This window comes from Acipenser ruthenus, chromosome 17 (genome assembly GCF_902713425.1).
Source record: "Acipenser ruthenus chromosome 17, fAciRut3.2 maternal haplotype, whole genome shotgun sequence".
In the NCBI taxonomy this organism is placed as follows: domain Eukaryota; kingdom Metazoa; phylum Chordata; class Actinopteri; order Acipenseriformes; family Acipenseridae; genus Acipenser; species Acipenser ruthenus.
Genome location: NC_081205.1, coordinates 23,601,374 through 23,616,033, shown reverse-complemented (window position 1 = coordinate 23,616,033; position 14,660 = coordinate 23,601,374). Strand labels below are relative to the sequence as shown.

General features: G+C 36.4%; 2 protein-coding genes across 7 annotated transcripts; one reads left to right on the top strand and one right to left on the bottom strand.

The window, feature by feature from the left end:
* Positions 1-3,347: 3,347 nt before the first annotated feature.
* On the top strand, positions 3,348-6,144 carry LOC117423435 (nuclear cap-binding protein subunit 2-like). The gene is made up of 4 exons (XM_034039221.3): positions 3,348-3,594; positions 4,029-4,210; positions 4,517-4,655; positions 5,607-6,144. The coding sequence occupies exons 1-4, from the start codon at positions 3,523-3,525 to the stop codon at positions 5,673-5,675; spliced, it is 462 nt and encodes a 153-aa protein (XP_033895112.1). The 5' UTR covers positions 3,348-3,522; the 3' UTR covers positions 5,676-6,144.
* Positions 6,145-7,279: 1,135 nt separating this feature from the next.
* LOC117423434 (uncharacterized) lies at positions 7,280-14,483 on the bottom strand. Of its 6 annotated transcripts, none has more exons than XM_034039214.3 (10): positions 14,337-14,483; positions 12,066-13,494; positions 11,882-11,987; positions 11,286-11,433; positions 10,929-10,976; positions 10,381-10,458; positions 9,637-9,774; positions 9,255-9,338; positions 8,951-9,001; positions 7,280-8,501 (listed from the first exon to the last, which is right to left on the bottom strand). In XM_034039214.3, exons 2-10 carry the CDS (start codon positions 13,474-13,476, stop codon positions 8,391-8,393), a joined length of 2,175 nt encoding a protein of 724 aa, XP_033895105.2. In that variant the 5' UTR covers positions 13,477-13,494; positions 14,337-14,483; the 3' UTR covers positions 7,280-8,390. The 6 variants fall into 6 exon arrangements, with proteins under 6 accessions (XP_033895105.2, XP_033895107.2, XP_058846132.1 ...); XM_034039216.3 differs by having other exon boundaries at positions 14,332-14,480; XM_058990149.1 differs by lacking the exon at positions 8,951-9,001.
* Between the last annotated feature and the right edge of the window lie 177 nt (positions 14,484-14,660).

Below are 14,660 nucleotides of genomic sequence, written 5' to 3'. Positions count from 1 at the left end.
AACCTTATAATACAGCATATAGCTAAGAAGAGACCCAGTAAAGCACTAGTGAATAATGATTCTGATACATTTAACACTGCTACCCTACCTGAAGGTCACCATAAGCAGGGTGTATAATTAACATTTCTCTTCACCTGGATGCAGAATGGAATTTTGCAACTTCAAATGGCAAAGGCCCCTGTGATGGTATTGGGGGAACAGTCAAGCGAAAGACTGTGAAAACAAGCTTGCAGCGTCCCACTGATGGCCAGATTGTAAGCTCTGAAGACATGTATTCATTCTGCAAGACTGCTTTTGACAGCATAACCTGCATTGATGTATCCGGAAAAGACATCATGGCCAATGCTGAACACTTAAACCATTTCTTATTGGATGGGTCTGATTGAAAATGTCCAAGGAATTTGGGGACTTTTATATCCAATTCATGCACCCTGGTGGGAAATCTCAGCAGTATCGCTGGATAGAGTAGGGTGACAAATGCTGGGTACCCCATGGCAACATTCTTTGCAGTGTTATATGCCCGAGTCTCACTTCAGCTTCCAATAAAATGACACATCCCACAAGTCTGTAGCACAAACCGTTTCAAATGTGGAACAGAATCTATAACCACTGTAAATAATTTCAACCACAATAAAATACTAAGGAAATGTAAAAAGTTATATTAAAATGACTTTTGAAGCTAAAGTACTTCCACTATTTAAGAATCTTGCTTGTTTCTAATTGTGCAACTTCAATAATTGTTTGTTTCATTTTGAAAAAGTAACATATAGTAAATGCTTTAGAAATACCCCATGAAAGGAATAAAATATTGCAACATGTGGATTTTGGGTGTATTCATAATGTTAGAGCGAAAATTGAGCACCATTTACAGGATACAAGTATACATTATACAGTAATTAAAACAATAACGTTAACACTACCACCTTAGCTATTAAAATTTAACAGTTTCTGAAGATTGTTTAAATATATGTGAAAATGATGTTTCTCTTGATCTGAGTACACCTTGTTTTGACGTCTAACTCACAGGAATGTCCTCTTCAATTTGTGTTTTCAAATATTACCGGTGCCCTCTAGAGTTTGACTGCTAACACTATCTGACATAAAATGAGCCCTGTCAACACACGTGTTACCTTTCTCTCCAAAATATATTAAACTATTTAGAAAAGCTGTTTGTTTTTCTCTACATTAGTAATGTGCAAATGTCTGTTGACAGGGAGGTGTAATGGTTTACTGAAGCAAGTTGATCCATTATATTCAACCCTAGGTTGTCTATGGGATTCATGTTTTGGGGTCGATTTCTATTTGTTTTTACAAAAAAGAAAAGTATTGTGTTTTCTGAACCATAACTGCATGGAAATCGTATCTCAAGACTTCTACTAAATGTGACGGTTTTAATTCAATCTTGGAAGCTTAGAATGCTAACTCCACACTTCAAAAATATTGCAGACATAGCAATTACCAGGCAGTCCTGCTCCTTTCATCAGTTATTAGGGGAGCAGGCAGCAGCATCGGTCTTTCCATCGTAACTGTCTGGCCGTCGAGGACCGCGGCAGCATTTCTCTGACACTTATGCAGGAGTTCTCTTCACTGCAAAGCAAGTCCTCTTTATTATGTGTTTGATGTCCGAACTTTCAAAGTTGAAATAACATAACCTTTGCTGAATCTCGCATAACTAGTTCCACACTAATACGGAATGCCATGGATAGTAAACTAAACTTAAGCGATGTTCCATAGTTCAGCCTTCTGGCAAACCATGACAGTGCACAATGTGTACATTACTCGAGGATGGTTTTGAAGTGACACAGTAAGTCCCTTCCCTGAAACATCTCAGAACGTTGTAACGGTTGTAAGTCGGGCACTGTATGCATATATCCCTGTAACTACTTCCAGCTGTAGGATGTTATAATACAATTCTGGTATTGTCTAAAGGCGTGTGTGTAATATATATATATATATATATATATATATATATATATATATATATAATTACACACACACATATAAAACATATATAGTACTACAACTTTAAGGCAAAAGCCCATGGCTGATTTTTTAGGTTCTCTCGAATAATATTAATTTTGTAACAACGGTATAGTATCACATTTATCTTTAATAAACCACAGACAATGGTAAATCCAAACAGCAAAATGTTATTTATTTACAACCGTCTCAAAAGTATACATTCACACACATAGTGACCAATGATGACGAGATTCCTGATTAAAAACTTGCAATATATTTTAAAGTGATTTAAATGGTCTGTCCCACCACGATCTGGAAACTGATTTTCATATATATTAGTATCTCTGTTCTCGATAGAACCTCGGATACTAAGACAATGAGCCAGATAATTTACTTGACACAACGCTCACGTCAACAACCAGTTGCAATAATTTAGAATTACTCTTGAATAACTCCATAGGTTCAATGAACTGTCGGTCATGTTTATTTGTTCTTGTTTTTAGCGTCTCTCAACCCCTCCTTAACCTCGTTGACAAAGGTCTCCCGCACTCTCCTGGCTCTTCTTCCCAGCTCCCCGGGGTCCCGCGGTATCCTCCCTGCCGTCTCCTGGCGGATCTGCTGGAGAGTTTCTGACTTCAGCATCTTTGCGGCGGCGTCTCTGCCGGTGATCTGTGCTTTTGTGATGGCGAAAGCTGTAATCTGTGCCGCTCGTCTGATCGGTCGGGACTCTGCTAGCTTCTCGATCAGTTGCTGATTATTCAGCAAACTGAATAGCAGTCGACTTAAAACCATTTTGGATTACAATCTGTGTTGTAGGAAGAAAACAAAAACAAAACAACTAAATTAACTTGTACAACACTAAATATATAGTTTTAAAAAACATAGACTCTACCTACTGTGAGACTGCTTTCTGTCCTCTGGGTTCGATGATTCACTATTGACTGACTTGCGAACTATATGACATTGGTTACGTCAGTGTCTGTGCGACTCAAACCACCACTTCAATAACCAAATTGTATTTAGAAATACACAAATATTACACTCAAAACTACCCTGATATTTTAAACAGGGTCGCGATTATCAGATTAAAAATGTAAAAAAATTAAACAACCGTAAGTAAAGTGCCTAATCGACGTCTCGGTGATCCTCCACCGAGTCTAGAACTAGTTAAATTTATTTTTTTCTATTTATTTTCTACCTGGATGGAGAATCTGGCATGGATTTATTTATTTACGTTAAAACTTTATCGCTGTTAAAACTAATGTCGCTATGCTAGCTGGACAGGCAAATGAAACGATGAAGCAAAAGAAACGCAAGAAAGTTTGCTATGCGGAACCTTACAATACAACTTTAGTTGCAGTCGACCGCTACGAAACTCTTATTGGCTGCACAGATTTTTGTAATGTGTACGATCACTCTGATTGGCTATCAAGAGGGGTTATCAACGCACGAGCTCTGCTTTGCTTGGAGTCTTTGTGTTATACTTGTGTATTAGGTGTTGTTTTGTTTCCTATTGTATTTAAGGTATTTATTTAGTTGTTTTTTTTTAAAGCCACCAACATGTCTATCCTAAACGCGCTAAGGAGTGATTCGTATGTTGATATCAGCCAGTACAGAGACCAGCATTTTAAGGTAAGGCTACAATAAGCAACTCCTTCCGGTCGTCTTCATTCGCATGCTGACAAAATAAAACAAACAAACAAAAATGAGTTATTTCTATTACATCTCAATATATGGTAACGTTAAACTAAATTCGTGCTGGTGTGCGGTCACCATGTAGGTTTTTGTTTGTTTGTTTGTTTGTTTTTGTTTAATGGATTAAACGGTCTCGTACTGCCAGAGAAGCATGTTTGTGACAAATCAAAACCTGGAATTGTGTCTCTGTAAAAGCCTCGAGGGCTTGATTAATAAAAGGTTATGTGATCTAGATTTAAAATCAGTTACATTGGTCTGTAACGCATGCAAAAGGGAACCTAGTTTTGCCTGAAGGCAGCTGCATTAGAGGTTGCCTCTAATTTTATACTATGTGAAATGTAACCTGCAGCCTAATCTTTATATCATTCCAGGGAAATAGGTATGAACAAGAGAAACTCCTGAAACTGAGCTGCTCGCTCTATGTGGGAAATCTGTCCTTTTATACAACAGAAGAACAAGTTTATGAACTCTTCTCCAAAAGTGGTGATGTGAAACGAATTGTCATGGGTCTGGATAAAGTCAAGAAGACTGCGTGTGGATTCTGTTTTGTGGAGTATCCTTTCAGTATTAACTTATACCAACAGCTGAACATTATACAAATGATGGCATCCAAATTAATATTTCATATAGATAAGCACTATCTAGATTTGCACTTCAGTTTTCCCGTTGCAAATAGTGCAGTTCGTATTATGATCTGTAGACTTTATGAAATTGTACATGTTTATGTATGTATGTATGTATGTATGTATGCGTGTGTGTGAATCTATCTATATCTATCTATCTATCCATCCATCTATAAAATAAAAATACCCAGTATTGCAACTTAAGCTATATTTTTCACCCTTAACTGCTTCAAAAGATACTATACTCGTGCTGATTCAGAGCATGCTATGAGGTTCGTTAATGGCACAAGGTTGGATGATCGCATAATCAGGACAGACTGGGATGCTGGCTTCAAAGAAGGCAGACAGTATGGCCGCGGCAAATCTGGTGGACAGGTAAGATCGGCTTAGATCGCCTTCCCTATGGGTCTTTTAATGTGAATATAACTAGTCATTCTAAAGGCCTGGCCACACGGGCGAAAATTGGTCGACGGCAACAAGGTGGCCGGCTTGTCGCCTCGTGTGACCACCCTGTGCAACACCCAGGCGACGTGTCTCCCACTTAGGACGATGTTCTATTTTTCAGGCAAGACGAGGGGACAACATTTTCAATATCAAAGAGTCAAATTTGATAGTAGTGTCACATGATGGTAAAGCTCCACCAAAACGTCAGACAAACTGTATATGATGCATTCTGATTACTGCATTTCATCCAGTTAATTAGTCTATAGATATGCAATACAGTGTGTCTGTGGATAAGCGAATGTTAATGTCCACGATTACAATAGCATTTTTAAGCTATGAATACAATTCTACAATAATAAAATACACGTGTAGCGTATTTCAGTGTTTTATTTTAATTTGCCGTGTATGCAGTTATGGAGGATACTAATGTATTTAGTTTTTTGTACTGTAATTGGTACATTTTTATATCGTAGTCTTCTTTCGCAGCATGTTTGTCTCGTGACAAAAACTTGCATTACGTTGTTGCCTGTGTGTTGCCAGCTTGTCTCCGTGTGACCACCTCAAACTGCAAGGCAACACGCAGGCAACAAATGTGTTCCTCTTGTTGCCGTCGATAAAAGTTGCCCACACCAGGCCCTAGGTTTCCAACCAGGTAACAGTTTTGTAAAATATCTTTAGATAAATCTATACAGGGTACATGAAGAAATTACATTTCTATTGATGCACAGTATCTCAATGATACTCTGCGGGTCAGAGATTAATACATACAAGATGATCCAGGTAGAGAGGAAGTGGGAAGACATACATACATACATACATACATACATACATACATGAGGAAGTGCTGTTTTTGTAATTTTTTATTTTTTTTATTTTTTTTAGGTTAGAGATGAATACAGACAAGATTATGATCCTGCCAGAGGTGGATATGGAAAGATCATAAAGAAATAATTCAAGAGGAAATGCTATTTTTGTTTTAATAAATTTGTATTGTATAGGCACTATTTTAGTTTAGTTAAAAGGTTGACTTTTTTTTTTAAACAGTTGAGCACCATCCTACAAAGGTGCTGATGAAGTATTCCTTTTTGTTTCAGTACATTTTGAAATAAACTTGATCTTGACTTGGTTCATGGAAGAGGCCACAACAAACATACAATGTTACTATTACATTTTTTTCAGTAATAAAAAGGATGCAAGATTTTGCTTGTCTTGGTAAATGGGGCTTGCCAAAGTATTGGCTGCTTATTCTGGAACATCACTAACTGTAGAAAACAAATACACCACATACCTTTTATTTTTGTTTTAACAGCCAGTATTATAATTTGTAAAACTGCAAACAGAAAAAAAACTTGCATCCAGAAATATTTGTATTCAAAAGAAACAAGTCTAAATAAATAAATACAACACTCTGTCACAACAACTCCATTTCATTGAGATGAAATTTGTTAAAGACATACTTTGAGTACTTCAAGTGTCAATCTGGCCGAATGCACAGGGAGATTTCTTTCTACTGAATCAAACATGATCTTGAGATTGCCATCAAGTGCTACTGTGTTTCATTTTTAAACAAGCCTAACATTAACACCTAATAGTTAGATGAAATCAAGTGTTTTAAAAAGACAATTACTTCTGCACTGTGATTGGGCGGTTATCTCGAGAATACAAACAAAAATGGTGTACTATTTAAGTGCAGTTGTTAATTGGGTCTGGATTCTGTTCCTGAAGTATTGGATTTAAAAAATAAAGTCTGAATAAAACTGCTAAAAACAGGCTGAGGATCACTTGATTTAGAAGCGTGTTGAATTGAACCAACCATGTATTGTATTTAAACTGAACTTTTTTACATGTGCATTTACCTAAAAAAATGTATGGGAGTGCAATTCTATTCTAACATGCTTGGTCAAACGAGTTAAACGTCTTGCAGGTTAAAGTTTAAGACTAGGCTGGACAAATGCAAAATAAAATCCAACCTTGCAAAATGCAGACCACCTAGACATGAAATACCACAAGTACATCACTGATGTACAGCTGCCTTGGACCAAATAAGAAAAGGAAACAAATGCTCCAATAAATTCAATACAATTTGCATTTTGCGTGGATACTCATTTAGATGGTCCATATACTGGAAGTTTCTCTGAGAAAATGAGAGATACTGTGCAATATTAATGTATTACTTTGTTCTACACAGACATTGGGTTGGGTTTTGACCATGTTGGATAGTTACAGGAATACTTTATACACCGAGTTTAGATACTTATTATTCCATGATGTGTTCTTAATGATCTTTCCCCCCCTACCCCTACCCCCCCCCCGATACTCTGCATGCTTAATAAAGTTACCTGGATATAATTTTTTTTATATATATATATATACATATATATATACACACACATTCACTTGTGTGCACCTGTAACTTATTCCTCCCTGAAACAGGGAGTTTGTCAGTGATTTTGCATTGCAAACCATCAAGAAATTACAATTTTTATACCAGCCTCATGACAGAAATTCCACCTTATGCTAGCGAAGAAACAAATGTTCAACACTAGAGTCCAAAATTGAGAAAAACATTCACTTTTATTTTTCAAACACATTTTTCTTCTTTTGTTTACAGTTCAAGTAGTTTTACTATTCATATTATTCCCCCATTTAAACTCCAAACATTTACATTGTAAACATTGTTGTAGTATAGCAAACTTATAAGGTAATAGCATGTTCAAAACACAATGTTATCTCTAAGTATACATCCGAATTGTTGCTTCCCTATACTTGTTCCACTTAAACCCTTGAAAACTGAGCTGGCTTAAAATAAAAAATAGAACACAACTAACTCCAAAAAGCCATATCAGTGTAACAGAATGCAGGCACTCCTGTATGGTTCTCATTGATAAAGAATCAGTATAGTGCAGCTACACTACATGTTTAACTTTGTTCTTTAAAAAAAAAAAAATATATATATATATAATTAATTATTAATCAAGTCTTAACGGCTTCATATAGCTTAAGAACTCTTAATCAAGTGAACTAATGTGTCAAATGCTCGAACATGGTAAACACAATTTGGTTAGAATTACCTTAAAATCAGCTTGTCACACAGGGTAAGCTTGAGAACAGCTTTAAATGATGCTTAATATAGTGCACAGGGCCCCAAATCGACTCACTGCCATATTTACATGCCTTCTAAGTACAGGTACACTATTGATCAGGTAATTACTTGCAACGGATTGTAAACAAATTATAAACTTTAACTTGAGGTAACAGTAGGTTTTCACCTTGGCAGACCTTTTCCTACAAACAGTACTACATTTCCCATGATGTATGGCCTAGCTGGAGGGGTTTTAAAACAACACTGCATACAATCAGGGTCTAAAGTCAGTCATCTACCAGTTAGGCACTTCTACCAGTAACAAAGAACCCACCCCCCCACCTAAATGTACACTGGGCTGTTAAGAGAGCATGCAATTATCCCTGCTTCCATAATAAAGTAACCTATTACAGTGAAGTTTCACACTGTTTTAATTGAATTTCACAGAATTATACCATCTTTTCCATAATGTATTTGGTCTGAAATCATGTACCCCATTCACTGCCCACTAAGGCAGACACATCTGTGGCATAGAGAAAACAAAACAAAAACATGAAGAAAGCAATGCCACGGACAGTTCCCTCTCATTCCAAGAGCCTGCATTCACAAAGCTCCTTGTATATCCTTTTCCGTACTTTGGGCATGTCCTCTTGGGAAAACTGAAAAGGTCTTCCTAAGGCCAGGCACTTGCAGTACTAAGGGGAGAAAAAGTTACACTGTTAAAACATTGTTGGTATACTGTGTGCCACAATTATAAGAGTGTTAACCGAAAACTTCAAATCCATGACCTCTTATTAGATGTATAATCATCAAAACGTGTGTCCCTGGGAATCTTTTAGTTTTGTTTTTAAATCAGGATATGTAAATATTTCCAATGCTATAAAACATGCCACATTATTGTACCTTAAGCCACATATTCGGATTTCAGAGCTACAACACCAGTGCTATGGTACCAGGAGGAAGCACATAGTCTTTGATAAACATGCATATTCCAAACTGAAGCACAAAAAATCCAAGAAACAAATGCTATTCAACAGGAGAAAAGTGGCATATTAAGAGCTAACAAAAACAAACAAAATGATTCATTAAATCTGGGTTACTATAGTTGAATTACTATAGTTGAATAACTATAGTATTGTTTTACCTGTAAAACAAACACGCCACAGTCACTGTCATTGTTCTGTTGTGGAATGCACTGAAAAACAAGAAGTAAAAAAAAAAAAAAAAAAAAAAAAAAAAAAGGAGTAATGAAAAGTCTGACTCAAACCAATAGGAATAGTTTTAAAATATTGACTAGACTTTTAGGCTCCCATGTAAAACACATCAGGTTGTGTGAGACATGGGGCATAGCTACATCAATGATGCATTTAAGCATCCCCTTGCACCGATTGCCAAAAATTATAGTAGATGTGCTACAGTACAAATGCCTTCAGTTTTAGATACTGCACCTTGCTCACGATCATTTTCCAACCTTTCTGGAAAATTGGCTTGCCCTTCTCTTTAGCTTCAGTCAGCAAGTATCTCAAGATGTTCTTTTAAAAAAAAAAAAAAAAAAAAAGTTATTTTTGTAACAGGGACTATTGCAGCATTTGGTTTAACCTTACTTAAAATGTGTAGTAACTAATCATTTAAACATTTGACATTTTAACTCTGGATCATGCATTTGTCTCACAAATTTGTGTTTCAAATAGTGAGATGAACGCTACTTTAGATAATTGAATCCAGCCATAGACAGCATTTAATATTGATGGCTACAGTACTGGACTATGGTTTAAAAAGGAGCTACTGTATATTTACACAGATTCAGCCCCAAGTAAAACATGGGCTTACCTCAACAGGGTATCTGAAATGAATTCCCTGTGAGTCGTAGAACTGAATGTGCTGGTTAGGCATATCCACAGTGATCAGAGACCAGTGGATCTCCAGGTGGATAGGAATCAACAAAAGGGATTTACTGAACAGGTCTACCTGGAAAAAAAATAAATAAATAAAAAGAAATCTTATGGTATCATTCTCACAAGAAATACTATGATCCCTTCTGGTATATGGGGATAACCAGTAAAACAGCATTAATTCCTGAAGTAACCACACTTAAAATAACAGTGTATATAAAATGCTAAACCAAAAGACACAAACATTTCTACGCATCTCCATCGCAGACAGTAACATCAGCATTCGGAGGTCAGATTGTGGAATCCATGTATTCCAATGGCGTGGCTCTATAAAACTGTAAATGCTAATTTAACTACTTCCTGAACGGTTTTAAAATTTGAAGATTTCATTTGGTAAGTGAATATTGTAATATTTTAGAAACATATGCTTAGTCAACAATACATTTGATTATGCATGTCTTGTCATCTAAATACTGATATGCCATGTCGAATAGCCTTCAACAAATGTTATTTGGACCTTGCATTTTGACTGATTATTAGATTTGCCTCTCTGGGTTTCCATAATAAGCCCCCCTCCCCCCTTTGTAAACTCTTAGCATACTTGAGTCTTCAAGAAAAAAAGCATACCTGCATGCTCCTTTCTAAAAAACAAAAATAAAAAAAGGACCTACCATTACCTTACCTTTTTGGTCCACCTCTTCACTCCTTCATATCCTCTGGTTACAAGTTGTTTATGAAAGAAACTGTTAAAGAAGTGAACCTGCAAAAGATGCATGAATTAATAGATGTCACACAACGAACTTTGCTTCAACATCTTACATTTGCTTTATATAAAAAAAAAAAAAAAAAAAAAAAAAAAAAAAGTAGTAGTCAACTAAAAGATGGCTATGAAATGCAATTCAATGAGATTTCAACCCCCTCTTGTTACACAGCACATGTGTTTTGGATGTTGAGGGGTGCCTGCCTAGTGAGTTTAAATCTAAAACAAAGTTTTTCTTAAAAACAAAACAAAAAAAACAAACAGAAAAACACAAGCATTCAGACATCTGCACTGAAAAAGTCCTTGCAAAGGCAGAAGCTGGTCCTGAATAGTTAGAATGTTATCCCCAACAATCAGGCCAGAATAGTGGGCCACCATGACTTCGATTATGAGAGCATCCTCAAGAACTTGTGCAAGAGTGGGAGTGTCGAATGACCACCATGAAACAAAACAAAAAAAAAAAAACTCACCTTATGAGGTACTGCATCCATAACCAACTCACCATACATATTTATAACCTAGGAACAGATTGGACAGTTTATATATAGAAAAGAGAACATAAGCAGCAGTAGTTCTGCAGCCAACGTCACATTGTTGATTTCTCCCACAAGTATTATTTTTTATTTTTTGGGAGATAAAATAAAACCCAGTGAATTTCACATTTGAGCACAGATAACAATGAAGCATAATGGAGTTGTTTTGAATCCGATTCTTACAGTACAGTTAAAATAAACCATTTATTGAAGCAAAAGCATATATATATTTTTTTTTAACATAGATGACAACTTTAAACCTATTGGATATGTACAAGGGATTACAATTCTTACCTGGTCATTCAGCCAGTTCTGGCCATCCAAAGTAGACAGATCCTCCAAAGTCAATGAATGCTTGTTATAGGACACTTTGAAATTGGACATTGGAGTATTTGCAAGTGCAGCCTGATACTTCATGATTTCCATGAATATGAAAGGCTTTCTATTACAAAGAGGGGAATAAATGGATAGCCGAATTATTTACTGCCCATTGCAAACTCTAAGCCTGCATCTAAAAACTTTGGGAGGTCAAAGTATATTATAATTACATTTTATTGCTTAACATACATTTGTATTATAGTTTGGAAACATTGAGACAAGGATATGAAACTAAAATGCATCACCCACAGCCATTCTGAATTCTTAGATTTCAGATTTTTGGTCGGTACAAATGCACTTGTGCAGTGTCTTGCTCATTAAAATATCTATATAGTTGAATGAATTAGGGATACCAGAAGTTTGTGTATGTTTTTAATTCTTGCTGGAAGGAGGATAGTATCAGTTTGTCAAATTTGCTGGCTCACCTGGTACTACTGTAGTTAAAAGTAGTTTTGCTGAAAATGTATAAAAATCAATATTTCTACAGAACAATCTTGGTCCCCGTAGCTTACCTATCAGAAACATCTTTACTTAAAACCTGTTGCAGATTTTCCAGCACATCATTTTCGCTAAGAGGAATAAAGCTGCCATATTTCCCATAAAACTCCTCCAGATAATCTGAAAAAAAAAAAGTATTTAGAATCAATAATACATTGCCTCAGAGTTTATTTAAAAATTAGTGTGAAAGCACTGTACCATGAATAAGTTCAGTAATTTCTTCGTCTCCAGTCGCAGAGGTCAGCAGCTGCGCTTTTGTCATACTCTCGCTTCCATCAGATTCATCAGTAAGCTCTCCAGCTGTAAAACCACGACTCTTACAATACACATGATCCCGTAACGGTGTCTGGAAAGGGTTAGAGAATGAAACAGGAAGCCCTACTTCCTTGTCAGTGCTTTTATCAGTGTTATTACTTTCCATGTCTCCTGTGCCATTAACCAAGGTATGTTCTATCTGGTCAGTAGCTAGTTGCCCTGCTTCTTTTAGTTTTCCCACTGCTTTTTTCACAAACGTCTTTTTGCATTCACCACTAACTTCAATAGCAGCGTTGCACAGCTGATCCACAGGCTCACAATTTGGATCATTTTCAGCTGTTTCCACCAATGCAATCTCTACAGGGACTGAGGTGTTCTGTGAACTCATTCCTTCTAGATCTGAATGAGTTACCCCATGTTTCCTAGTTTTATTTAAAGTAGGCTTCTTGTACTTTACTTCTTGCAGCCAGCAACTTTTTATTTCTTTCACTATGTCTCCTGAATCCGTATTACACTGAGATAAGAAGTTCAGTGCTATCCCTCTTAGCTTTTTCTGTCTGAGAGTGGAAATCCTTGACAAGTATTTCGCTCGTTCTGCTTTTCTGCGCCTTCCTATTGGCAAGTTCTTGAATCTACACCGATGTGCAAATTTGAAGAGCGATGACTCGGTAATCCGCATCAACAAAGGAACGTTTTTGTCTTTGAGAGCTGAACTCAAATGCTTCTTATTCTTATTGACAATATATATCTTATTTAAAAGTGCTTTCTTATAGCTGCTTTTAGCGACCTTGGCTGCTTTGTTATTGCTGTGAATGGTTCTCCCATTCATTAAGGATTTGCATTTCTGGACAGATAAAAGAGCAGAAGTGTCTTCCCTAGGAATATCAATCTGCCTTTGAAAATGTGCATCACCAGCTGAACGCTCAATCTGTGGACTAGGAAATGCAGGCAACTCTTGATCAGCTTCTTTCTTAGCACACACTTTTGCTTGTGGGTTTGATGTTAATGTTTCCTCAGGTAAAGCACTGCCATTTTCTACCTCTTCAAGGGAAATTCCTGCTGATATCAGTGTACTGGATTTCACTGGATTTGCTTCAGATACGGAATTTCTGTTAAAACACACACCCTTTAAACATTTATATTGGATGCCTTGCCATTTCTTTTTATGCTGAAGCCAATTCTTTCTTCCTTTATTGAAGTAAGAAAAACAGACGCAGCAGCTCGGGTGAAAGCAGAGGTGCTTTAGGATTCCCCAGAATCCATTCTGCCTCAACAGCTTCCTACAAAATAAGGGAAGTCCTCTCTGTTTCTGGGTTACCGGTCTTTGACGTCTTTTCACATTCTTATGCTGCATTATGACCCATAAAGAAAGCTGCAGATGGGTGGGGAAAAAAAAGAGAGAGTGAATTAAAACGAAATACATACCCCAGAACCTTTGTACTATATGGACAAAATGACCAACCTTTGTGTTCATTACTGAATAATACATGGACTTGAAATTACAGTTGCCTTAACTGCTGCACAGTTCGTGAACCAAGACTGCATGTCTGGGATGCAACTGGCACAAGTGTGCTAGATATCTCGAGTGTGTTTTTGGTTTTGTTTTTGGACCGACTGTCTCGGATGTTATCCATCATTAACGTTTATAAATCCAATCTTAACAAGACAAAAGGCACAGCATGGTGAAATAATTTGATTTTGGACTTTTTCTTAATCGTGTGGAAATGTGAGCAGCATATTGCTTTTTTCAGTTATGACCAACATGAAAACAGAACGATGACCTTTGAAACGAGACTGAATTAGGATGTATTCCATATATATATATATATATATATATATATATATATATATATATATATATATATATATATATATAATACATCTCAAATCAAGAGACGTTTTGTTAATTTTAAACAAGCGTTGTTTCAACACAAACTTGTGTCTAGACAAAACATCAGCGTAATCTCAAATTTGTAGGACATGTAATCTCCATCTATTTAAATCGTACATGATGATCTAACGACTAACAGCAAACATTAATGAAAAATCACTGCGGCACCAAAAACAGACACTTTTTTTGCGAAATGTTTAATGCTAAAAAAAAAAAAAAAAGTCAGAAAACAAACTTCGTGCTTGCATTTGATTAGAACAACAACAACAGAGTCTTAAACGTTATAAAACACTATTAAATACCAATGACATTATATACCTTACCAAAATCTTGCCATCGTTAAATGCAATAGTGCGAAAAGACAAACACAGTCCTCAGCACACTATAAATACCCCAAACAATCAGCGTGTGTGTCTTCCACGAGACAGCGACTCCTCCTCCCTTCATCATGAGTCCCATCATGCATCCCGTCGCCTCTTTAATACCTCACAGTCATAGAACGAACACGCGTACCATAGACATCATTTAGCAGTAAGCGGCCAAACCATAGATATCTATGGGTGGAAACAAGAGAACGATCAAACGGATTCCACCATCTACAGGTCTGGTTGTTTGAATGCTACAAGAATAGATGATTAGGATTGTGC

Coding starts and splice junctions, on each gene's coding strand:
- LOC117423435 (XM_034039221.3), top strand. CDS start 3,523: ATGTCTATCCTAAACGCGCTAAGGAGTGATTCGTATGTTGATATCAGC. Junction 4,211..4,516: donor TGTGGATTCTGTTTTGTGGA/GTATCCTTTCAG, acceptor CTGCTTCAAAAG/ATACTATACTCGTGCTGATT. Junction 4,656..5,606: donor GCGGCAAATCTGGTGGACAG/GTAAGATCGGCT, acceptor TATTTTTTTTAG/GTTAGAGATGAATACAGACA.
- LOC117423434 (XM_034039214.3), bottom strand. CDS start 13,476: ATGCAGCATAAGAATGTGAAAAGACGTCAAAGACCGGTAACCCAGAAA. Junction 10,977..11,285: donor AGAACTGGCTGAATGACCAG/GTAAGAATTGTA, acceptor ATCTGTTCCTAG/GTTATAAATATGTATGGTGA. Junction 9,775..10,380: donor TGAAGAGGTGGACCAAAAAG/GTAAGGTAATGG, acceptor TTTTTTTTCCAG/GTAGACCTGTTCAGTAAATC.